This window comes from Equus asinus, chromosome 16 (assembly GCF_041296235.1).
Source record: "Equus asinus isolate D_3611 breed Donkey chromosome 16, EquAss-T2T_v2, whole genome shotgun sequence".
Classification (NCBI taxonomy): domain Eukaryota; kingdom Metazoa; phylum Chordata; class Mammalia; order Perissodactyla; family Equidae; genus Equus; species Equus asinus.
In genome coordinates this window covers 34,649,210-34,676,266 of record NC_091805.1, presented here as the reverse complement: position 1 = coordinate 34,676,266, position 27,057 = coordinate 34,649,210, and the positions used below count along the sequence as shown (strand labels likewise).

General features: G+C 38.1%; 2 protein-coding genes across 3 annotated transcripts in view; one reads left to right on the top strand and one right to left on the bottom strand.

The window, feature by feature from the left end:
• TRMT13 (tRNA methyltransferase 13 homolog) overlaps nucleotides 1-26,358 on the bottom strand; it is a 32,949-nt gene extending 6,591 nt beyond the window's left edge. For both annotated transcript variants that reach the window (XR_011494860.1, XM_014851506.3), the window contains exons 1-8: nucleotides 26,212-26,358; nucleotides 23,448-23,494; nucleotides 23,293-23,359; nucleotides 17,840-17,902; nucleotides 17,582-17,651; nucleotides 17,319-17,425; nucleotides 16,799-16,966; nucleotides 14,672-14,744 (exon numbers count right to left, since the gene is read on the bottom strand). Coding sequence is in view for 1 of the 2 variants with exons in the window: in XM_014851506.3 (XP_014706992.1) it covers nucleotides 14,672-14,744; nucleotides 16,799-16,966; nucleotides 17,319-17,425; nucleotides 17,582-17,651; nucleotides 17,840-17,902; nucleotides 23,293-23,359; nucleotides 23,448-23,494; nucleotides 26,212-26,358 (742 nt within the window). In the remaining variant the exon portion in view is untranslated. The remainder of the gene's footprint in view (nucleotides 1-14,671; nucleotides 14,745-16,798; nucleotides 16,967-17,318; nucleotides 17,426-17,581; nucleotides 17,652-17,839; nucleotides 17,903-23,292; nucleotides 23,360-23,447; nucleotides 23,495-26,211) is intronic.
• A 123-nt stretch (nucleotides 26,359-26,481) lies between these two features.
• The window catches only part of SASS6 (SAS-6 centriolar assembly protein), a 44,364-nt gene continuing 43,788 nt past the window's right edge, over nucleotides 26,482-27,057 (top strand). The window contains exon 1 of the mRNA XM_014851503.3: nucleotides 26,482-26,765. Coding sequence (XP_014706989.1) covers nucleotides 26,524-26,765 — 242 coding nt within the window. The 5' untranslated portion in view covers nucleotides 26,482-26,523. The remainder of the gene's footprint in view (nucleotides 26,766-27,057) is intronic.

Genomic DNA, 27,057 nt, shown 5'->3' with positions numbered 1-27,057 from the left:
CTTAAATGACACATCAGACCAGAAGAACTTAACAGATATACACAGAACATTTCATCCAAAAGCAACAGAATATACATTCCACTCAACTGCACATGGAACATTTTCCATGATAGATCATATATTAGGCCAAGAAACAAGTCTTAATAAATTTAAGAAGACTGAAAACATATCAAGCATCTTTTCTGACCACAATGATATGAAATTAGAAATGAATTACATGAAGAAAACAGGAAAACTCACAAATACGTGGAGATTAAACAACACACTACTGAACGGGTGAGTCAAAGAAGAAATCAAAATAGAAATAAAAAAATACAAAAGACAAACAAAAATGGAAATATAACACACCAAAATTTATGGGATACAGCAAAAGCAGTTCTAAGAGGGAATTTCATAGCAATAAATGCCTACTTCAAGAAACAAAAAAAGTCTCAAATAAATAACCTAACTTTACACTTCAAGGAACTAGAAAAGAACAAAGCCCAAAGTTAGCATAAAAAAGGAAATAACAAAGATTAGAACAGAAATAAATGAAAGACACAAAAAGACAACAGAAAAGATCAATGAAACTAATAGCTGGTTCTTTGAAAAGATAAACAAAATTGACAAACATTGAACTAGGCTCACCAAAAAAAAAAAAAAAATGACAAGACTCAAAATCAGAAATGAAGGAAGAGACATTACAGCTGACACCACAAAAATACAAAGGATCATAAGATACTACGATGAACAATTATATGCCAACAAATTGGACAAATGAGAAGAAATGGATAAATTCCTAGAAACATACAACCTACCAAGACTGAATCATGATGAAATAGAAAATCTGAACAGACCAACTACTATTAATAAGATTGGATCAGTAATCAAAAACCACCCAAGAAACAAAAGTCCAGGACCAGATGGCTTCACTGATGACTTCTACCAAACATTCAAAGAAGAATTAATACCAATCCTTCTCCAGCTCCTCCAGAAATAAGAAGAGGAGGGAACGGCAGAAGAAAATTACAGGCCAATATCCCTGATGAACATAGATGTAAAAATCAACTCTTAAAATATTATCAAACAAAATTCAAAAATACATTAAAGGGATCATACACCATGATCAAGTGGGATTTACTCCAGAGATGCAAGGATGGCTCAGCATCTGCAAATCAGTCAATGTGATACACCACATTAACAAAATGAAGGATAAAAATCATATGATCATCTTAATAGATGCAAAAAAAGCATCTGACACAATTCTACATCCATTTATCATAAAAACTCTCAAAAAGGCAGGCAGAGAGGTAACATAGCTCAAATTAATAAAGGCCGTATATAACAAACCCACAGCTCACATAGTCAACAGTGAAAAGCTGAAAGTTTTTCCTCTAAGATTAGGAACAAGGATGCCCACTCTTGTCACTTTATTCAACATGGTATTGGAAGTCCTAGCTAGAGAAATTAGGAAAGGAAAAGAAATAACAACCATGCAAATTGTAAAGGAAGAAGTAAAACTGTCATTATTTGGAGATGACATGATACTATATCGATAAAACCCTAATGGCTCTATCAAAAATCTGTTAGAACTATTAGTTTACTAAACAAGTTTGGTAAAGTTGCAAGATACAAAATCAATAAACAATCTGTTGTGTTTCTATACACTAATAATGAATTATCAGAAAGAGAAATTAAGAAAACAATCTTATTTACAATTGCATCAAAAAGAATAAAATAGGGGCTGGCCCTGTGGCCAAGTGGTTAAATTTCCGTGTGCTCCACTTCAGTGGCCCAGGGTTCACAGGTTTGGATCCTGGATGCGGACCTACTCCACTCATCAGCCATGCTGTGGAGGCAACCCACATACCAGGTAGAGGAGACTGGCAAATTAGTTAACTCAGGGCTAGTCTTCCTCAGGCAAAAAAGGAGGAGGACTGGCAACAGATGTTAGCTCAGGGCAAATCTTCCTCTCATACACACAAAATATCTAGGAATAAATTTAACCAAGGAGGTTAAATTTTTACTTTCTTAAGGAAAGAAACTGAAGAAGACACAAATAAATGGAAAGATATTCCATGCTCATAGACTAGAACAAGTAATATTGTTGGGGCCAGTCCTGTGGCCGAATGGTTAAGTTCTTGAGCTCCACTTCGGTGGCCTGGGGTTTGCCAGTTTGGATCCTTGGTGCAGACCTACACGCCACTCATCAAGCCAAGCTGTGACAGTGACCCACACAGAGGAACCAGAATGACTTACAACTAGGATATACAACTATGCACCAGGATTTTGGGGAGAAAACAAAAAGATGAAGATAGGCAACAGACGTTAGCTCAAGGCCAATATTTCTCACCAAAAAAACCCCCCAAAAAACAAAAAAAAACAAGGCATACCTTAAAAAAAAGAGGAATTAATACTGTTAAAATGTTCATCCTACCCAAAGCAATCTACAAATTCAATGCAATCTCAATCAAAATTCTAATATTTTTGAGAGAAACAGAACAATCCTAAAATTTGTATGAACCAAAAAAGACCCAGAATAGCCAAAGCAATCTTGAGAAAGAACAAAGCTGGAGGCATCCCACTCCTTGGATTCAAACTATTTTACAAAGCTATAGTAATTAAAACTGTATGGAATTGGCATAAACAGACACACAGAGCCATGGAACAGAATAAAGAACCCAGAAATAAACCCACACCTAAATAGTCAATTAATGTATGACAAAGGAGCCAAGAATATACAATGGGTGAAAGGATAGTCTCTTCAAAAAATGGTGCTGGGAAAACTGGACAGCCACATGCAAAAGAATGAAACTGGACCCACTATCTTACACAACACACAAAAATTAACTCAAAAGGGATTAAAGACTTGAACATAAGACCTGAAACCATAAAACTCCCACAAGAAAACATAGGTGGTAAGGTTGACAAAGGTCTGAGCAATGATTTTTTGAATCTGACATCAAAAGCAAAAGCAGCAAAAGCAAAAATAAACAAGTGGAACTACATCAAATTAAAAAGTTTCTGCACAGCAAAGGAAACTATCAACAAAATGAAAAGGCAACCTACTCACTGGAAAAAAATATTTGCAAATCATATCTGATAAGGGGTTAATATTCAAAATATATAAAGTACTCATACAACTCAATAGCAAAAGAAAAAACAATCTGATTAAAAAATGGGCAGAAGAGAATGACGTCAGCATCACGGTGGACTGAGGTCTCTCAGAAATCTTCCCCCTCCAATAAACAATGAAAAAATCATCCATACTCCAACAGGGGACATCCAAACTCAACAAAAAAACGTTGGAGAGATCCACGAAGCCATATGATGGAGAAGGGAGAGGCTGGAACCCCCTCGGAGGTGGAACAGGGTAAGAGAGATCTTTGCTATCTCCCCTAAAGAGTGCAATTGGGACGCGGGAGGCCTCCTAAAGGGGAGGAAGGGGGGAGGGGACGTTCATTCATGTGAACATCAAGCACTCCCTAGGGCCCTTGCAGCCTAGAGAGAAGCCTTCTACCAGGGTGAAAGCTTTCACCAGGGCTGACCTCATCAAGCCAACAACCCAGGAGAGTAGGGGGAGAGAGCAAGCAGGAGAAAGCACCCCTTGCCCCACCCACTCAGCTGGCTCCAGCCCCCAGGATTTCGGCTGAAGGCAGAGGGCTCAGAATATGGGGCTCCTGACCCCCACCCAGTGGCGATAGGTGGTAACTGCAACCTAATAATGCCAGGATGCAAAAAAAACAAAGCCTCTAGCAATACTAAACACATTAGACCTACAAACCAGAGAGAAAATGACAAGCACCCAGAAATCAGTCCTGAGGATGCAGAAATATGTAATCTAAATGACAAAGAATTCAAAACAGCTATCATCAAAAAACTCAATAAGTCAAAAGAGAATGTAGAGAAACCACTCAATGAGTTCAGAAGCTACTTCACCCAAGAGATGGAAACTATAAAGAAAAATCAATCAGAAATATGAGAGATGAAAGACACAATGGAAGAGACAAAACAAAATATGGATTCCCTGAACACTCAAGCACACACCAAAGAGCGTATCAGCATAACTGAAGATAGACACGTTGAAATGCTCCAGATAGAGGAAGAGAGAGACCTAAGACTAAAAAGAAATGAAGAAAGTCTCCAAGAAATATCCAACTCAATTAGGAAATGCAACATACGAATTATAGGTATTCAAGAAGGAGAATGGAGGAGAAAGCTTCTTCAAAGAAATAGTAGCAGAGAACTTCCCAAACCTAGGGAAGGAAATCCATGTGTAAGAGGCTGCCAGATCTCCTAAATACGTCAATGTAAAAAGACCTACTGCAAGGCATACAGTAGTGAAACTGGCAAAAATGAATGACAAAGAAAGAATATTAAGTACAGCAAGGAAAAAAAAGAAAACCTACAAAGGAACCCCCATCAGGCTTTCAGTAGATTTCTCTGAAGAAACCTTGCAGGCTAAGAGAGATTGGAATGACGTATTCAAATCATTGAAGGACAAAAACTTTCAGCCAAGAATACTCTATCCAGCAAAAATATCCTTCAGATATGATGGAGAAATAAAAACTTTCCCAGATAAACAAAAGCTAAGGGAGTTCGTAGCCACAAGACCCCCTCCACAAGAAATCCTCAAGGAGGCCCTCATACCTGAAAAACAAAAGGGAGAAAAGGGTTACAAAGCACAGAGTAAAGGAGTTAAATAGCTAGACAGAATCAGAGCAGGATAGCAAATACTCATTATAGCATTAACGACAAAGGGAAGGAAAACACCAAAAACAAAGATAATCTTGTCATTTTAACAACAAACTCATAACACAAGATGGAATAAGACGTGAGAAAATGAACTTAGGATGGGAAGATGAAGGGGCCTGAATCGGTTACTCTAAGGAAATTAGAGGCCATCAGAAAAAGGACTATCTTATGCACGAGATCTTGAATACAAAGCTCAGGGTAACCACTAAACAAAAAGGCAGAACAGAGACACAAGTCATAAACAAGGAGAAAACAAAGAGAGTGACGTCAGCATCATGGCACAATGAACTTGCCTGGGACTCTCTCCCCTCCAAAATACAACAAAAAGGGGCATCCATACTCCAACAGAAGACATCCTAACAACACAAAAACCTTGGAGAGTCACGCAGCCACATGATGGAGGGCAGACAGCCTGGAGCCCCCTCGGAGGAGCTGAATGGGGTAAGAGAGATCTTCACTCCCTCACTTAAAGACTGTGATCATGACCCCAGGAGGATTCATGCGGGAAGGAGCAGGCAAGCAGTCATTCGCAGGATCACCAAGGATGCCCTAGGGTCTCTGAAGCCTAGAGGGAAGCCCTCTACCAGGGCGAAAGCTTTCACGGGGATTGACCTCATCAAGCCAAGACCCCAGGAGACCAGATAGCAAGAGCTGATTGAGAAATCCTGTAGTGCATGCAGGAGAAAGTGCCCCTCCTCCCACCGACCCCATGCCCTGCCACACCAGTGCCTGGGATCTCTGCTGAAGGCGGAGGGCTCAGAATATACAGCTCTTGACCCCCACCCAGTGGTGATAGGCTGTAACTGCAACTGAATAATATCAGAATGAGAAAGATCCGACCTTCCAACATCAGACACTACATCACATCTCCAGACTAGAGAGAAAACAACAAGTACCCAGAACTCAGCCCTGAGGACACAGAAATATGTAAGCTAAACAAACAACAATGAATTCAAAATAGCTATCATCAAAAAACTCAATGATGTAAAAGAGAATGTAGAGAAACAATTCAACAAGTTCAGGAGCTACTTCACAAAAGAGTTTGAAACTATAAAGAATCAATCAGAAATATTAGAGATGAAAGACACAATGGAAGAGATAAAGCAAAATACAGATTCCCTGGATGCTCGAGAGAACATCATAGAGGAACATATCAGCATAATCGAAGACAGACAGGTTGAAATGCTCCAGACAGAGGAAGAGAACTAAAACTAAAAAGAAATGAAGAAAGTCTCCAAGAAATATCTGACTCAATGAGGAAATGCCACATAAGAATTGTAGGCATTCAAGAAGAAGAGGAGGAGAATGGAGCAGAAGGTATGTTCAAAGAAATAATAGCAGAGAACTTCCCAAATCTAAGGAAAGAGAGAGAAATATGTGTGGAAGAAGCTTCCAGATCTCCTAGATTTGTCAACATAAAAAGACCTACTGTAAGGCATATAATAGTAAAACTGGCAAAAATGAATCATAAAGAAAGAATATCAAGGGCAGCAAGGCAGAAGAAAATAACCTACAAAGGAACCCCTATCAGGCTTCCAGCGGATTTCTCTGCAGAAACCTTACAAGCTAGGAGAGAATGGAACAACATATTCAAAATTTTAAAAGACAAGAATCTTCAGCCAGGAATACTCTATCCAGCAAAAATATCCTTCAAATATGAGGGAGAAATTAAATCTTTCCCAGAGAAACAAAAGCTAAGGGACTTTGTAGTTACGAGATCCTCCCCTAAAAGAAATCTTCAAGAAGGCCTTCATACCTGAAAAAAAGAAAAACAGGGAGAAAGGGGTCACAAAACACAGAGTAAGGAGATAAACAGGTAGACAGAATCAGAATAGGATAGCAAATATTCAACCATAGCATTAGGCTAAAGGGAAGGAAAACACCAAAAACAAAGACAATCTTGTCACTTTAACCACAATCTCACAACACAAGTTGGAATAAGAAAAACAACTCAGGAGGGGAGGAGGAAAGGGACCAAATCGGTTTAGACTAAGAAAATAAGAGGCCATCAGAAAATGGACTATGTTATACACGAGATTCTGAATACAAACCTCAGGCTAACCACTAAACAAAAAAGCAGAACAGAGACACAAAAAATAAATAAGGAAAACACAAAGAAACACATCATAAAAAATTTGATAATTCAATGTGTAGACCAATGCACACAGGACGAGAAACAAAGGAAATGCAGGAAAACTGGAAAATGAGTGATATAATGACAGCATTAAGCCCTCATACATCAATAATCACCCTAAACGTAAATGGATTGAATGCTCCAATAAAAAGACACACAGTGTCAAGATGGATTAAAGAACAAGACCCAACAATATGCTGCCTCCAGGAAACACATCTCAGCTCCAATGACAAATACAGGCTCAGAGTGAAGGGGTGGAAGATGATACTCCAAGCTAATGGCAAACAAAAGAAAGCAGGTGTCGTTATACTCACATCAGACAAAGTAAACTTCGAGATAAGACAGGTAAAGGGAGACAGAGAGGGGCAGTCTATAATGATCAAAGGGACACTCTTTCAAGCAGAAATAACGCTTATAAATATCTATGCACACAATATAGGATCACCAAATTTCATAAAGCAACTATTAACAAACCTAAAAGAAGACAGTAATAATAACACAATAATAGTAGGGGACCTCAATACCCAAGCCACATCAATGGATACATCATTCAGACAGAAAATCAACAAGGAAACAGTGGAATTAAATGAAAAGCTAGACCACATGGACTTAACAAACATATATAGAACACTCCATCCAATAACAGCACACTACACATTCTTCTCAAGTGTGCATGGAACATTCTCAAGCATAGACCATATGCTGGGAAACAAGGCATGCATCAATAGATTTAAGAAGATTGAAATAACAACAAGCATCTTTTCCAATCACAATGCCATAAAGCTAGAAATTAATTACAAGAAAAGAGCTGACAAAAGGACAAAGATGTGGAGACTAAACAACATGCTATTGAACGAGCAATGGATCATTAAAGAAATTAAAGGAGAAATAAAAAAATATCTGAAGACAAATGAAAATGATAACATACCATACCAACTCATATGAGATGCAGCAAAAGCTGTACTAAAAGGGAAATTCATCGCAATACAAGCTTACCAAACAAGAAAAATCCCAAATAAGCAATCTCAAACTACACCTAACTGAATTAGAAAAAAAGAACAAACAAAGCTCAAGGTCAGTAGAAGGAGAGAAACAATAAAAATCAGAGCAGAAATTAATGCTATTGAAACAAAAAAGGCAGTAGAAAGGATCAATGAAACAAAGAGCTGGTTCTTTGAGAAGATAAATAAAACTGACAAACCCCTAGCCAGACTTACAAAGAAAAAAAGAGAGAAATCTCAGATAAATAAAATTAGAAATGAAAGAGTAGAAATAACACTGGATGCCACCGGAATACAATGGATTATCAGAGAATAGTCCAAAAATTATATGTCAACAAAATGGACAATCTAGAGGAAATGGATAAATTCTTAGATTCTTACAACCTCCCAAAGCTGAATCAAAAAGAAATAGAGAATCTGAATAGACAAATCACAAGGAAAGAGATTCAAACAGTAATCAAAAGCATACCCAAGAATAAAAGCCCAGGACCAGACGGCTTCCCTGGGGAATTCTACCAAACTTTCAAAGAGGATTTAACACCTATCCTTCTCAAGCTATTCCAAAAAATTAGGGAAGATGGAACACTTCCTAACACATTCTGTGAGGCCAACATCACACTGATACCAAAGCCTGACAAGGACAAGACAAAAAAGGAAAACTACCGGCCAATATCGCTGATGAACATAGATGCAAAAATCCTGAACAAAATATTGGAAACTCGAATACAGCAATACATCGTAAACATCATACATCATGATCAAGTGGGATTTATTCCAGGGACACAGGCATGGTTCAACATCCGCAAATCAATCAACATGATACACCACATTAACAAAATGAGGGGAAAAAACCACATGATCATCTCAACAGATGCAGAGAAAGCATTTGCCAAGATCCAACAGCCATTTATGATAAAAACTCTTAACAAAACCCTAAAGAATCCATTGGAAAACTATTAGAAATAATTAACAACTACAGTAAAGTTACAGGGTACAAAATCAACATACAAAAATCAGTTGAATTTCTGTACTCTAATAATAAACTTACAGAAAGAGAACTCAAGAATACAATTCCAATTACAATCGCAAAAAAACAGAATAAAGAACCTAGAGAATAAATTTAACTAAGGAGGTGAAGGACTCATACAATGAAAACTATAAGACACTATTGAAAGAAATAGATAATGACATAAAGAGATGGAAAGAGATTCTGTGCACATGGATTGGAAGAATAAACACAGTTAAAATGTCCATACTACCCAAAGCAATCTACAGATTCAATGCAATCCCCATCAGAATCGCAATGACATTCTTCACAGAAATAGAGCAAAGCATCCTAAAATTCATATGGGGCAACCAAAGACCGTGAATTGCTAAAACAATACTTAGTAAAAAGAACAAAGCTGGAGGCATCAAAATCCCTGACTTCAAAACGTACTACAAAGCCATAGGGATCAAAACAACATGGTACTGGTACAAAAACAGGCACACAGATCAATGGAACAGAACTGAAAGCCCAGAAATAAAATCATACATCTACGGACAGCTAATCTTCGACCAAGGTGCCAAGAACATACCATGGAGAAAAGATAGTCTGTTCAATAAATGGTGTTGGGAAAACTGGACAGCCACATGCAAAACAATGAAAGTGGACCATTATCTCACACCATACACAAAAATAAACTCAAAATGGATCAAAGACTTGAAGATAAGTCCTGAAACCATAAAACTCCTAGAAGATAATATAGGTAGTACACTCTTTGACAATGAACTTTCAAGGATCTTTTTGAATACCATGTCTTCTCAGACAAGGAAAATAACACAAAAAATAAACAAGTGGGAGTTCATCAGACTAATGAGCTTCTGTAAGGCAAAAGAAACTAGGATCAAAACCAAAAGACAACCCACCAACTGGGAGAAAATATTTGCAAATCATCTATCTGACAAGCAGTTAATCTCCATATATAAGGAACTCACACAACTGAACAACAAAACAACAAACAGCCTGATCAAAAAAATAGGCAGAGGATATGAACAGACATTTTTCCAAAGAAGATATACAGATGGCCAATAAACACATGAAAAGATGTTCAACATCACTAATCATCAGGGAAATGCAAATCAGAACTACACTAAGATACTACCTTATGCCTGTTAAAGTAGCTATAATCACTAAGACTAAAAATAATAAACATTGGAGAGGGTGCGAAGAGAAGGGAACCCTCATACACTGCTGGTGGGAATGCAAACTGGTGCAGTCACTATGGAAAACAGTATAGAGATTCCTCAAAAGACTAAAAATAGAACTACCATATGACCCAGCTATCCCACTACTGGGTATCTACCCAACCAACTTGAAATCAACAATCCAAAGTAACATATGTATCCCTATGTTCATTGCAGCACTATTCACAATAGCCAAGACATGGAAACTACCCAAGCGCCCACTGACTGATGATTGGATAAAGATGATGTGGTATATATATACAATAGAATACCAGTCAGCCTGAAAAAAAGACAAATTCATCCCATTTGCAACAACATTGAAAGACCTAGAGGGAATTATGCTTAGTGAAATAAGCCAGACTGAGAAAGACCAACACCAGATGATTTCACTCATATGTGAAATAAAAACAAGCACATGGACAAAGAAAACAGTTCAGTGGTTACCAGGGGAAGGGGTTGAGGGGTGGGCACAGGGGATGAAGGGGAGCACCTATGTGGTAACGGCCAAGAAATAATGTACAACTGAAATTTCACAAAGATGTAAACTATTATGAACTCAAATAATAAAAAATTTTTTAAAAATTAATAAAAAGACATGGAAACTTCTACAAGTGACCAGCTCTTGAAATTCAAATAATTATTTTCATTTACAAAGAAACACACTTTCTTGGTTAAAAAAAAAAATGGTTAGAAGATCTGAGTAAGACATTTTTCCAAAGAAGACATATAGATGGCCAACAGGTACACGAAAAAATGCTCATCATCATTAATCATCAGGGAATGCAAATCAAAACCACAATGAGGGGCTGGCCCCGTGGCCGAGTGGTTGAGTTCACGCACTCCGCTGCAGGCTGCCCAGTGTTTCGTTGGTTCGAATCCTGGGTGTGGACATGGCACTGCTCGTCAAACCACGCTGAGGCGGCATCCCACATACCACAACTAGAAGGACCCACAACGAAGAATGTACAACTATGTACTGGGGGGCTTTGGGGAGAAAAATGAAAAAATGAAAAAATCTTTAAAAAAAAAAAACCCAAAAACCACAATGAGATATCACGAACACCTGTTAGAATGGCTACTATCAATAAAACGAGAGATTACAAATGTTGGCGAGGATGCAGAGACAAAGGAACCTTTGTGCACTGCTGTGAGAATGTAAATTGTTGCAGCCACCATGGAAAACAGTATGGAGGCTCCTCAAAAAATCAAAATAGAACTACCATACGATCCAGCAATTTCAGTTCTGGGTATTTATTCAAAGAAAATGAAAATATTAACTTGAAAAGATATATATATGTACTCCCACGTTCATTACACATTATTTACAATGGCCCAGATATGAAAACAACCTAAGTGCCCATCAATAGATGAATGGATAAAGAAATTGTGATATATATACACAATAGAATATTATTCAGCCATAAAAATGAATGAAATCTTGGGGGGCTGGCCCCGTGGCCGAGTGGTTAAGTTCGCGCACTCTGCTGCAGGCGGCCCAGTGTTTCGTTAGTTCGAATCCTGGGCGCGGACATGGCACTGCTCATCAGACCACGCTGAGGCAGCGTCCCACATGCCACAACTAGAAGAACCCACAACGAAGAATACACAACTATGTACCGGGGGGCTTTGGGGAGAAAAAGGAAAAAATAAAATCTTTAAAAAAAAAAAAAATGAATGAAATCTTGTCATTTGTGATAACCTGGATGGACCTTGAGGGCATTATGCTAAGTGAAATAAGCCAGACAGAGAAAGAAAAATACTGTATGATCTCTCTTATATGTGGAATCCGAAACAAAACAAAACAAAGCAAAACAAAACTAAGCTCATGGATACAAAGAACAGATTGGTGGTTGCCAGAGGCGGGGGCCAGGGGGTGAGGAATGGGAAAAATGGGTGAAGGGGGTCAAAGGTAAAAAGAAAAAAAAAAGAAAAGCAAGGGAGTTGTGTCTCATAAACATTTTTTTCTTTGTAGCTTTCTCTGATGTGGATGATACCCCTAACATTTATGGAAAAAAAAAAAAAAGAATGCAAGGATATTTCACAGAAAGCTGATAATACTAGACTCAGTAAACCAGGATTTCTCATCCTTGGCATTATTCACTTTTTGGCTCAAATAATTCTTTGTTGTGGAGCTGTACTGTACCTTATAGGATATTTAGCAGGCCTCGGGTTTAGCAGGCTCCCTAGCCTCTATCTACTGGACGCCAGCAGCATGCCCACTGTTATGACAACCAAAAATGTCTCAGACATTACCAATGTCCCCTACGGGACAAAATTGCCTCCAGTTAAGAACCACTTCTATGAACTAAAGAGTCCACCAAGTGCCCAGTACAATGGATAAAAATATGACAACATCAAGGCACATTACTGGGAAACTTTAGAATACTGAGGACAAAGAAAATAGCCTATCCATTTCTAGAAAGAAAAAAGCAGCTCATGTACAAGGGATCAGGACTCAGAATGGCACTGAACTTTTAAAGAGAAACACCAGGGGAGTAATATTTTCAAAATCCTAAAGGAATATAATTTTCTACCTAGTAATAGAAATACCCAGCCAAATCAAGCATAAGGGTAAACAAAAGATCTTTTTAGACCATGTAAGTTTCAAATTTATCTCTAATATATCGTTTCTCAGGAAGCTATAGGAGGAGATGCTCTGCCCAAAAGAGAGAGTGAATCAACAGGAAGATGTGGGATAAGATGTTTAAAAAGAAATTCCTACCCAGGAGAGTGAAGGGAATGCCCAGGATGAGAACTGAAGAGACTGTTAAGGATGACATTTGTGCCCAGAAACAGAGGCATCCAGTCTGGAACGGAACAGGTCTGTAGGATCCAAGAGAGATTTTTTTCAGGAAGATGGAAACTGATAGAATACTTGATTTATGTATTATGATAAGCACATTTTTAAAAGACCAAGTAAACAAAATTGTAAGTTAATTAACTCCACAAACAATAAAAAATTGCACAGGAAAAAAGATTCAGCTGTGGGGGAAAATGATGATTTAATCATTCAATACATATTAGGAAGATGAGGAATGGGCAGTGTATGTATTTGAAGTGGGGCAGGGGGTAGAAAATCTTCATCTTCCATGGGCAAAAAAAATCAATAAACTATGCTTGAAAAAACAAAAAGCAGTAATACAAGCCTATTGTTAGAGACTTTAGATAAATACAAAAATTGACCAATAAGAGATGAATGTTTGCCTCTGAAGAGAGATGTTGGGGACGGAACTGGCTGATGCTGCTTATATAAGAACTTACAGTTGTATTTGACTCTTAACCACACATATGTATAAACTTAATAAAAGCCAAAAAAAAGAGAAAAAGAAAAAACAAAGAAATATATGTCAGTAATATCTCAAGAAAGCTGGGAAAAAAAGAAGAAAAAAAGAGGAATGTTCACAGTGAACTCATTCAACAGATACTTCCTATCTTTTCTCTTCCCCTAAAATGAGTAAATTCCAATCCTGCAACAAAGAAAGAAAGAGAAGTGCTCTAAGTAAATACCCCCTTTTACCCATTTCAAAACTATCTTTAATTACTCTCAGTATATCATTAAATAAGTCTTTTGTTTTAAACATCAAGAAATAACTGAAGTACCGAAGTTAGGGATTACAATCCACATTTTCATTGGTGGCTATAATCTTGGGTAGGTCACTGTTTAGCACATGAGAGAGAGATTTTCCAAAATTAATGCAAATTCTAAAGGGCAGTATTGAACTGAATTGTAGATATTTGATCAATCCTTCTTTATTAATCTTTCTCTCTTATTTTGGTTTAAAAATATGGGATGGGGTACATGGTGGGGACAGACGAAGAGTCATATAGAAACTATTCAAGAAAGTAGGCTATTTTCCAGGATGCTTAATACGAACTCAACACATGGCACATAAACTTGTTTAGGCTTTACAACTTCAGAAAAGTAATATATTCAGTTAAATAATTTTAAATACAGTGATTTACATATAAATTCTGGGTTGCTTCACAAGGCTGGATTAAAATTAGTGGATGGAAGAGGCTGCTGGGATATGTTTGCATTATTTTCATTTAAAATAATATGAAAAACTACAAAAAGGCATAGAAAGGGCACTAAAGAGTATGACTGAGGGATGTGTGTGTGTATGAAATGTGAGTTCCATAGATATGAGTTATTTTCTTTGGTACAATTTAAAACTCTAGGAAGTATCCTTTACATAATAGCTAGGCAGAGAACTGTCTCATTTCTTTAATAGTTTAGGTAAAAGTTATGCTAACTACAGGCAAAAGGTTAGTGTAAAACAGACTTAATAAGTTAAACAGGACAAAGAAGAAACATAAGCACATATTACCAAAACTTTTAAACTCTTCCCTAACATGACACTTCATTTCTAGTTGATACTAAAAAAACTGTTTTCTAAAGTTTCAACACTAATTCAACTTACATTTATCTAAATGTTAGATATAACATTCTATATTAAGATTAATTTTACTTTGTTTTCCTTGAAGCACTGTTCTGCATGTTTGAATTTCTAAGCAACTCTCAGAGTTTGAAACTTCTATGATTTCTAGTAGAGCAACCAAGAGTTACGTAACTTACTTAAACACAAGTGTTGAATATCAATTTGAAGTCTTTCAAACACTGAATTTTTCTTTCTGTGTTTGCCATCCACCTGAACAAACAGACCGTAAACATAACAATGACTTTTTACGTTAACAGTTTTATGAAAATAAAAAGATTTCTCTTTTTCAAAATTCAGAATAAGGTTTCCACCTTATTTTTTAGTATTTAAAAAACAGAATCATTAATATAACAATTTAAGATCGTATATTCTTTGATGAAAACTCCGAAATAACAATACCATTTTTATAAGGCTTAAAAATTTTATAAATTATTATGTATACATTATTTCCTTTATTTATATTTCCCTAATATACTATTTTTGGCTTGCTCCTCTTATTGTCCCTGAAAGATAATAACCTGTGGGATCTATATCCACGTGCCTATGATTTATAAATCTACATGTGGCCCAGACTTCTCTGATGAGCATCAGACACATATACAACCGTGAAGTAGAAAGCTCTACTTCAACAGCAAAACTCATTCAGAACTGAACTCATTATTTTTCCCTCCAAACCTATTCTTCCTCTTCCTCCTTCTATATTCCCACTCTCAAGGAAGAGCAGCACTTAGTCACATATGCCATAAAATATCTCTTTATGGCTCTGAAATAACTCTTTCTCTCTTATACTTAATGAATAACAAATCACCAAGTCTCACAGCTTCCAACATCTTAACATCTCTCATACTCTTCCCCTCCTCTCCATCCCACCACAATAGCCTTAGCTCTGGGCCATTTCTTACTTGAATTATTGGATAATAATTACCTTATTATTAATCTCCCTACTTCAACTTTCAGACTCTTCTGATATACCTTTAACGGTACTGCTAAGATGAACTTTTAAAAACCCCTTTTTACTTCACCAACTCTTACATACTTTCAATTTCCTCTCAGTTGTCATTTCCTCTGGGAAACCTTCTGTGACCTACACTAGAATGAGGTCAGTCGGTGTTCTACCTTCATGCTCCCATAGTATCTGGTACTTACCATTATCATAAGACACTTAACATACTGAATCAAAGTACTTATAAATCGGCCCCAATAGATGTAAGCTTCTTGAAGACTGGAACTAAATCTTGCTTTCACTCTCTCCCCAGCATGAAGCAAGATAAACTCCTTCCTTAGCATAAAATATGAGACGTTCCATGGTTTAGCCCTGTTCTCCTGTCTCATCACTGTTGAACTCTACTTTGCACCCAGAAATGTTTCCACATTGTTTCAGGGGTTTGGTTACACTGTTCTAGTTTCCCAGAATGCTTCTCAAATCCTCTTTCTAGCAAATACCAAATCACTTCTCAAGATACAGCTCAAGGACCACCTTTTCTGTGTAGCCATTTGCCATCCCTTACTTGCATTAAAACTTGTCACTTCCTTTGTTGAACCCATACTGTACTCTGTGCAGACGTTTTTTCAGATTTTAACACTTTTCTATAAATATTTATCTATGTGTCTGTCTCTCCTTCTTAAATATAAGTAATAGAGCACAGGGACTTGTTTTATTTGATAGATAATCCAATGTCTATCATGGTGCCTGGCGGTACGCTCAATAAACATTTACTGAATGAATAGTTACTAAGTACAGAGGCAGGTTAGCACCCAAGACTTTTAACTCCTAGCTTGAGTTTGGCTCTTTTCACATATTTTCTTGTCTCTAAAAACAATTTTAAGAACTCAGATCAACAGACTATCAAAATTTAGATTAAAAAATTTGCTTCCAGGGGCTAGCCCCGTGGCCGAGTGGTTAAGTTCACACGCTCCACTTCAGTGGCCCAGGGTTTCGCCTGTTTGGATCCTGGGTGCAGACATGGCACCACTCATCAGGCCATGCTAAGGCGGCATCCCACATGCCACAACTAGAAGGACCCACAACTACAAATATACAACCATGTACTGGGGGCTTTGGGGAAAAAAAGAAAAAAATAAAATCTTTAAAAAAATTTGCTTCCAGTTTTAAGTCATCAATACTATTAGAATAAAAAGCTATAATTAAGTAAACACACAAAAAATTCATTTTATTTAAGAGACATACTTCTGAGTATCTTTTTTCAAACAAGAAAAGTGAAAACAAAGTTTGGTTACTAATATACTACAATGGTTTCACGTACCTTGAATCTTGTGGTCACCTTTTCTACTAGGATGAAGTGAACTTTTTCAGCATCTTTTAAGGCAATATCAACCCAATGAGATAATTTTCCCTTTCCTGCTCCAAACTCAACAAAGCATCTTCTTGGACCAAGTAACTTTAATTTTTCAATGTTACCTAAAATAGAAGCCTGCAAACTTCACAAGATTATTTTACACACTAGAACAAACACATTTAGCTCTAATGGGAAAATAGTAAGGTAATTTCTATGTAAGGCAGCATGTTCACATTGATAATCTCTGTTTGGCTTTAAATTTTTTCTCTTGCTTTTAAATATTTAACACGAAGTACTCAGAACCATACCCATGCCAGAAATTTTTTATATATGTTTATACATTTTTTTTAAATGGAAAGATTCTATGCCCTGAAAGATAAACTAAGCAAAGTCTCATTAATAACTATATTCAGAAAGAACAGAACGTTAGTTTTTGACAAACAAACAAAAGGCCATTTTTAGTAGAGTTCCTATCACCTAAACATACCTGCTGTTTCAGGTGTTTGGTTGCAGAATCACCATTTTTAGGGTCATTAAGGGCATCATGCAATGCTGGATGGGACATAATTTGATCTTTAAGTGTAGAGTTCAAACCTGTGCCAAACATAAGCACAATAGCTTAAGCAACCAAACATGAAACCATAGGGCTCTCAACAGTGGTAGTAACATCTTTTAAACCACACTGGTGTCAACTCATAACCACCTAATTACTCCAAAAAAAATTTAACTTGTAACTTTAGGCAGACTTACCTTCACTTGCTTTTCTCAATTTCTTAATTAAATTTTCCAACTGCTCTTCAGAGAGAGAAGAAACTGGAACCTATTTACAAAAATGGGACATGAGAGCTCGTCTTGGAACTAACCATCACTGATAATATTGATTCTATAGGAAAATGCATTCTAAATTCAAAACAAATGATTTATTCCAAACAAAAATTGGAACACAGCTTATTCATGATATGGAGATAGCTCATAAATACCTTTTAAAATTAAATATTAAGTACTTACTAACTGTTCAGGTATTTCCGTCTCATCTTTTAAGCCTGCATTAATATCTTGAATAAAGAAGTCCTTAACAAAAAAAACACAAAACCATAACAATACTGTTATTAATTTGAAGAGCTCACAAAAATTAAGCTGAAAAACTGATCCTTCCCTTCTTCCCATACTCTGTACCCGCCATCCTCCCTTCTTCCCATTCCTTTAATCATTAAATAATTATTGAGTACCTACTTAATTTGCTTTACATGCTGAGGATTCACCACAGCTGAGAACAGAACAGACAAAATCTCTGTGTTCAAGGATCTTATATTCTAGTAAGGTGATTATCTAAATAAATCTTTAGTCTAAAGAAATTCATTAGTAATTCTCATTAAAGTTTTTACCTGTCTACAACACAAACTGAGGACTGTGCCAGTTTTGTTTATGGTGTTAAAGCAAAAACGACACAGTACACACACGGCTTATTTATCAGACAGGCAGCATGACCAAAAACTGAGATAAAGTATACATATTAAAACAGTTTAGGTCTGATTTCTCCTATTTTAAAATGCTAATTAAAATTGCAAATAGAAGTGTCCTGTGACACTGTGTTGTTTAAACTGACACAGTGAGATCTTTCTAGTCCACCTTCAAAGACAGATTCTAGGTACAGGTCTAGATCAGCACTGTCCAAAAGAACTCCTGCAATGATGGAAATGTTCTCTATCTGCCCTGGCCAACATGGTAGGCACCAGCCTTGAAATACAGTTAGTGTGAGTGACGAACTGGATTTTCAATTTTATTTCATTTAACTCAGATTTAAATAGTTACACATAGCTAGAGGCTACCATACTGGACCATGCAGATGTAGACAAATGAAATAGTACTATTTCTATAAATCCTGTTTTAAGAGTGAAAACAACTCCTGGGACATTATGAATAGTAATGGGCTTTTGTTATACAGATGGCAGAAAGGTAACATGTTGATTGTATGTCGCTACCTTTCTATATGGATAATAATGGAAAGAGGTGACTGAGAGGAATAAGTGAAGACTACGGGTATTATAATGCTTTGTTGGGTGTCTGGCAAAACTATAATAGGAAATTAGCAGTAACTATTATAATCTGATATTTAGTTTAACAAGGTTGCAAAGAATGCTCCAGGTAACTCGTGGACTAGATTTTTAAATGTGAAAACAATTTATATAGGAGAAACTTATCACCAACTTAGTTTTATTTGGTTTATAAAACTTTAAAAAACTCATGAAGAGTTGTACAAAGTAAAGCAAGAATGGTGATAAGACTTTACCTGGGTTCCAAGTTTCATATTCTACAGTGTTCTAAATAAATACTGCTTTGCATTTCTTTCCTCCATCTCATCATCCCACTGCTTTTCTCCCTTTCCTTTCCACTGTGTCCTGGTATGCAATGGAACCTGTGTAGCGGTATTTTATTTTTAATAAATTCACCTAGTCTCTCAAAGTTTTTCCAGAACACATATTCCACTTGCTAGCTTTAAATAAAACTTGGCACTCAGGTAAAGACGATAACTTCTATGCATACTTGAAAGTAAAGGCAAAATTTTCTTTTTGCTAAGGGGCTAAGTGGGGGTGGTCATCATTTTTCTTCTACACATCTTAAAATAAAAGTACTTTCTTTTAAGTTTATGCCATTCGGCCTAGTGCTTCTCAATTGGGATGCATGTGAAAATGTATGAGGATATTTAGTTGTGAAAATGTATGAGGATATTTAGTTGTCAAAATGAGTGAGAGATGCTATTGGGAGACAATTCTCCAGGAGTCTCTCAATTTTCTGCAAGTCTTACAAGCAGAGGCACTCACTACCTTTGTTCCAGACTATCTTTTCAAGGATGTTTGTATGCCAAGCAACCTTAGAAGACAGAAATAGTGTCTTCTAGAGTAGATGGCAGGCCTACTTATTGTACAGTATAATAAAGAAATGTCTACTTACGGAACAAAAGTCAGGCAGGTTTCCTTACCGCCCATTTTAAAAGATTTGTATTTCCTAAGCTTGTCTTCAGCTATGACACAAGATATGCAGAAACATGCAGTATCTGTCTAGGCCCCTCTGTGCTGACTCCACGGGCCTTGGGGAACAAGGGGAATTGATGCACACAAGAAGCTTATTAAGTAAACTCACTGCTTGCTTTGCAGTGAGTAATAAAGTCCCTGGTCTCCGACCTAGGAGTCTCATATCTTCTGCCAGCATCCATCAAACTGTGGCAGGATAACTTGGTAGCTTGAAAATAAGATTAACTTTTAGATCCTTCTACCTCTATTTTGTTCTTCGACATTTGCCATTTGGTGTTCAGAAGCCAGGAATGCTAAATACAGGGATGCTTTGAAATGCACAGGACAGGACTGTCCCACCCCAAATGCCAAAAATCCCCAATGGGAAATACCAGCAGTTAAATCATCTTCTAAATCTCCCAGTGGTTGTCAACTATCAATCTGTTGGTCATTATCCAACATACATTAGGGACTTTGACACCAAGCTGTTCTTTCCACTAGGTCCAGTCAATACGACCAGGTTTTCAAGCCACCCAACATAATAGTTCTGTTTGACCTTCTTAACTCTAATGACCTTCGCTCCACCTCAGCAAACTACTTCCATGGGCCCTCTAGACTGTGGCATTCCTGTGAACCATTTAACCTCTGAAATCTTAAACTCCATTAGCCCACTCTCTGACCATAACTTTGCACTATGCTAGCGCAAAGTAAAGAGGTTCTCTTGCTGCTAATTATATTCTTCATCTTTTCAAGGCCTCTATTTACTTTTTCTCAGCTAATTTCTGGCTTCCCTTTCATGCCATCCACTCTGGATACCCAGTATCATCATCATCATCTTCCCCAATCTGGTTCTTCTGTCACCCACCCTTACAAAACCTAAAGCCTGCACTAATATGACTTTTAACTCTCAACACCTGGCCTGAACACTGCTGAAGTAAAACCACCCAGTCATGTGGACGGCTGCCAGTTCAAATTCAACATCTCTATCCTTGGTCTGACTCTCAAAGAAGCCTAGCAATTACTCTTCATAACCCTAATTCTAAACTTTTACCTCTCTCCTCAATCTCCTACTGCACCATCATCTCCTTCAATCACCTTGTCTCTTCAACAAGAAAAGTGTAGTTATCGAATGACAACCTTCTCAATTAAATCCTTCTGTCAGCTCAAATTTGCCTGAACTGAGATCCATCTTTTACTCCCTGCCATTTATCTCAGTGGAAGAGCTATTTCTCTCCCTATTGTTCCCTATCTCTGGCTGCTTTCTGGAGAGCCTCACACCATCAATGATGCCCTCTTCTATTTCTAATTTCTTCCTCTCTACTGGTTTATTACTCTTAGTATATAAATAAAACTAAATTTTCTCCCATTTTAAAACACACTCCCTCTATCCTCCCTTCCTCTCTGACTGACATTCTGCCTATCAAGTTCCACCCATAGCCCAGTTTCTTGAAGAATAGTCTATGTTTGTGCTTTCTACTGCTTTATCTTCCATTTACTCACATATCATTCCAATCTGATTTCTGCCCACTCCACTCTATTAAATATGCATTTTGCTGAAGTCTTTGATCTTTAACAATCACCATGTGGCCAAACCAATGGATTCTTTTCTGTCTTTACCTTACTTGATTCCTCTGTGGTGTCAGACAGTGTTGAACACTATTTTCCTTTTGAAATTCTCCTTCCCCTGGCTTCTGATATATGCTTCTCTGGTTTTTCTCTTTCCTACCTCTCCAGCTACCTCTTCCTAATATTTTTCTATGGTTCCTGTTAGTAGCTCATCCTTTAATGTCAAGGTCACCTTGAATTCTGTCCTTGGTCTCATGCTCTACTTCCTGGCTACCTCTCATCTTCTACTCAGCTCTCCCCTTGTACTCTATACTCCAGTCACGTGAAATCCCCAGTCTCACACAAAGCTATCTACTCTCTCACTTCTAGGCCCTCACACATGTTTTCTTCCTCATCTGGCTGATTCTCCTTAGACCTTTAGGTCTCATGATACTCCTTCAGAGAAGCCTCCCCATCTTTCTAACCCCCTATATTCTTTCAAAAGAGGGTTAGGCTCTCCGCCTTTATTCTTCCATAGTCCTGTGTACTAATACAATTTTAACACACGTAATATTGCATTTTCTGTCTCTCTTGCTAGATTGTAATGTTCTTCTAGGTAGGGTGCTTGGTACAACATCTGGCATAAGTGGTTAATTAATATCTATTGGATAAACAAGTTTCTTTTTCCCCCTCTAATCTCTTACTCTGGGTAACTTAAAAGTCCAAAGCTGCCCCTATGACCTGTATGTAGTTGACTTCCAAATCTTGATTACTGGCCCCACCTCTCTACTGAGTTTCAGACTCATATATCCAATTCCGAATTTCCAATCAGTTGCCAAGTTTCATTGATTCGGCTATCTAAATAAATCTCGCATTTATCCCCACCCTCGCCATCCTCTTTTTTTTTTCTTTTTGAGGAAGGTTAGCCCTGAGCCAACATCTGCTACCAATCCTCCTCTTTTTGCTGAGGAAGGCTGGCCCTGAGCTAAAATCCGTGCCCATCTTCCTCTACTTTACATGTGGGACGCCTACCACAGCATGGCTTGCCAAGAAGTGCCATGTCCGCATCCAGGATCCGAACCAGTGAACTCCGGGCCGCCAAAGCGGAATGTGAGCACTTAACCGCTGCGCCACCGGGCCAGCCCCCATCCTCTCTAATTCAGGCTTTTATCACGTTCCATCCGGAATTCAGCAATAGCGCCCTAACTAGGCCTCCTGATTCTAAGCCATCCTCCCACACTGCTCTAAGAGAAAGTTGTCTAAGAGGTCAATTTGACCACACTATTCCCTAGCTTACAATTTTCCAGTGGTTCTCCCTTATCTTTCAGAATAGAGCTCAAGTTCCTTGAAAGCCTCAAGTAGTTTCAGTTTCTGTTTTCGCACATTTAGTTCTTTCTGCCTAGGACTCTTCTTCCTTTTCTTTGCCAAATCAAGACTCAGCTCAAGCCTTATTCCCTCTGGGAAGCCTTTGTTGACTCCCTGGATTTAATTCTAACTTTTACATAACATGTGTTTGTAACACATGTGTACTTTCTTCTTTCATTGACCTTATTAAATATTACTCATTATTTACAAATTTACTTACCAACTCAAATAAGATCCTTGAAGGCTGGGATCGTATTTTATTGAAATAAATTTAGTAGGCACTACGTAAATATTTTTGAATAAATAAGGTATGAAAGCATTCTCTGAACAACACTCTTGTTCCATAAAATTCTATTACCTGAATTAAGACTATAAATGGATTCACAGTCTGATGTCCTATGTACACTCAAACGCATTTACCATACTCAAGCCTTCTGAGGCAAGAGCCTTGTTAAATATCTACATTTGAAATCTACTAAGTATATATAAACATTACATTCTATACATATCACCATTCACTTTTACTCATCAAACACTTACAGGTTTTGGCTTCTCTCTTGAGTTACATTTTTTCAAATGCTTTGCTAGTTGATCTTCATATACTGTGCTAAATTCAAGGAGAAAATTATTTAAAATGAGACTTGTGACAATTACTGTTTCCAGCACAGAAAAACCCTTATCTGACCCATACTTACTGTTTTGGATCTAAAGGACAGAGGATTCTTTTCCGAGCATTTTCTTCCTAATAAAGAAAAAGGATATAATTATTTAAATAAAATATCAAGTTTTTTGCTTAGATATTAGATATAACTTCAGTGTGCTTATGCATTCCCAAAACAAAGTAAGGAAATCTTAAGAGGACATTAATAAAACATCGGCAAAATCAGGTCATAGAGTTTAAGAACAAAAATCTCCAATGTAGCTGGTTTACGAATATATGAGCAAATACTGCTTTGGACAACAAAGGTCTATAGCTTCAAACAGGTTACAGAGAAGGCCTAAATATGGAATTTTTAATCTATGATAGCATTGACTGTAACATGCACTATTTTAGGCATCACTAAGAAAGAAAAAATGCTGTCAATTTACATAATGACATATCACTGATTTTAAGGTGCACTCTGATTTCAGAGATGTTAAAATGTGGGGAAAAACGTGTCTCAGAGACAATAAAATACGGCATTTTAACTATTTGGTATGTGGTCATATTCTACAGGCTTTGCAACTTTTCAGTATAGCAGAATTACATCCTGTTCGTTTCTAAGCTATATGGATTTAACTATACACACTAACAGAAAAAGGAAAATTAATAGTGCTGGCAATTCTACCCAACATTCATATGAATCTGTATCTAACAGGATAGTATAATAGTTAAGGTCATATCCAGGTCATACACATACACACATACACAGGTCAGCCAGATGGCCTAGGTATGATTCCCAGCTCTCTCTATCAGCTTCTAACTCTATGACCTGAGGTAGGCTTATGCCTCAGCTGAAAGATGAGAACAGTATGTCTTACCTCCTAAGGTTTGTGAAAATTAAGTGAGCTAAGAGCACAGAGCTGGCCATATAGTAAACGCCAAGTATTCAGTGTTATTAACAACTCTTTTTTCAGTTTATTTCGGTTCTGATCTGCCTCCTAGCATACCCATGAAACTATATACACTGAATTTCATGGGAAAGCTAAGAGATTTTGCAGTGTTTTTGAAAACACCATACATTATTCTTCATTTGCTGACTTTAAAATCTAACCTGGGTGAAAGAGAAGACTCTATTCTAATCCCCCAAAGTCTAACCATAGAGTGAGGGGAAAAAACACTCTTAAAATTTATTATTTGGGTTTAGAAACAGGGTTTCTCAACCCTGGAACTACTGATACTCTGGCCAGATAATTCTTTTTTGTGGGGAACAGTTCTGTGTATTGCAGGAGGGTTAGCAGCATCTCTGGCCTCTACACACTAGATGCCAGGAACACTTCTCAGTTGTGACAACCAAAATGTCTTAGACATTGCCAAGTGTTTCCTGGGGGTAAAAATCACCCCCCAGTTGAGAACCACTGGGTAAAAATGAGTACGAGTGGTCTCAGCTATATACGACACACAAAAAAGGAATGGAAACATAACACTTAATTATATCATAAATTACAGACTCAGTAGGATGCCCACAATTGAAAACCAAATTGTAGTTGTGTGAAGTGTTTCCAGTTGGCATTTTGCAGTATTCCTTCAAGGGACTAAGAACAACATGTCATTCCTCTCCAAGAATATCAATCAGCTTGTAAAGATCTATTCATATTCTACTACTGTCACCATCCGCAGTCACCTTCCAGATGTCTGGTTAAGGTGCAGTCTAAGATCTTATAACACAAAGGGAACAAAATCATTCTCCTATCATAAATCCCCTTCTTCAATCAAGGGATGTTTCCGGTCCCCTTAAAACCAGCTGACACAACTGTGAGTGTACTTCAGAGAGTTCTCACCACGAGTCACAAGTCTCCCACATTCCACAACAAGAATATGCCTGTTTCAGCATCCTTCACTCTAGGCAAATATCAGTCAAATAAAATAGGAAGTAGAGCTATGGCTATGATGGACAGTAGCAAATGAAGGAACTCTGGGCTGATCTGTACTGGATATTACCTAGAAGGATAAGCTATCTGACGAACATGGAAAAATAGCAATACTCTTTATTCAGAACGCATGAATAATACTGCCCAGTCAGAAGGCATGAAACCAGATGCTTGCCTATTTGGCTTAAGCTTTCCAAAATGTATTAGACATGCTCCTTTTCTATAAGCATTCTGCTCCCCTTGTTATTTTTATTTTTTTATCATATATATCCCCAAAATAGACATATACAAAAATATATATTCTTTGACAGTACAATTACATGTATAACTGTGTCATCGAACAAAATTGTACGTTTTCTGTTCTCAATTTTAAAAGGAGAGTCATTTCTTACATGTTTTTAAATCTTCCCTTCTCCTTTCCAGCAAAGTAGTTGTAAGTCGCTTTCAAAAGATTGTACGTCTAAATAAATCTTTAAAAAATTTTCTCTCAACTGCATTCATGAGAAACGATTACCATTCACGAAACAATTAGAACACAATTAGTGAAGCCTTGGGATCTTTGATGACTATTCTTCCTAAACTACCACTTCCCATCAGGAAGGCGGAGAATGGGCGGAGTGTAAGAAGCTGTAGTTTAGAGCGAAACTAAAATCCGGCGTTGCCATGAGTTAGGACCAAGATAAGCAGGTCACTGCTGTCGCTTTACTTAGTAAAAGAAAACACTGCACTTCTCTAGGGTTCATCATCGCTCCCCAGGAAGGGCAGGACTGCGTTGATTAAAGCAAAAGCTAAAAAATCAGGGGACAGAAGCAGAAATCCGTCAGAGAGGGGAGGTACGGGACCAGGAAACTTATTTCTGACTCTCGAGAGGGTAGGGCGATACCAGACCTCCGCGGCTCCAGCGTGTTCACCACAGAACCTCTTCCCTGCTGCCACCACCATCCTGCAGAACCGCTTCTTCTTTTCCACATAGTAACCGCATCGACCCTCAGCTGGAAAGCCAGTCGCGTGCGGCGTCGGCGCAGAAGCCGCCATAAGTCAGGACTCGCTTCGGGTGTTGCAAGCATCGGGCGAACAGAGGAAAAGTTGTCAGCTTCCCTCGAGTCCTCTTCCCTTAACAAATATGGCTGCCTCGAGTACCGCCACGTAGGTTAATACCCGGAACTATCTTCTCATCCTGCGCAAAACCGGAAGAGACGGATGGTGGCTGGCGAGGTCCAAACCTCCCCCGTCTTCCCACCGCTTCTCTTTCCCCGCCTCCTCCGCGGAAGCCGAGCGCCAAACTCAAACTTTAGCAAGCCCCGGACGCCTTTCAGGCGAGAACCGCGGGCCGGGCCTGTGGACTTTTCCGTACACCGGCTGGGGGAGCGGGCCACCATGAGCCAGGTTCTGTTCCAGGAACTAGTCCCGCTGCAGGTGAAATGCAAAGACTGCGAGGAGAGGTGAGGTCCGCGTTACCGGGTGCCGGCGGGTGGCGGTTGGGGTCGGGCCAAGGGGGAAAGATGGCGGCTCTGGCCTGCGGCTGGGTGTCCGGCCGGCCTCCCCGGACGCGGAGAGGGACCCGGCTGGAACCTAATGGTCACCGCTCTCCCCGAGGCGACCGTTGCTGAGGGCACGAAAAATGGGCGTGAGGAAATGGGAAGCCGACCCGCGTCAAGTTAATATCAAACAATCTTACATCTGAACGGAATCGTGGAGATTATAGCCCTACTGTCTCCTGGCGGATAAGAACTC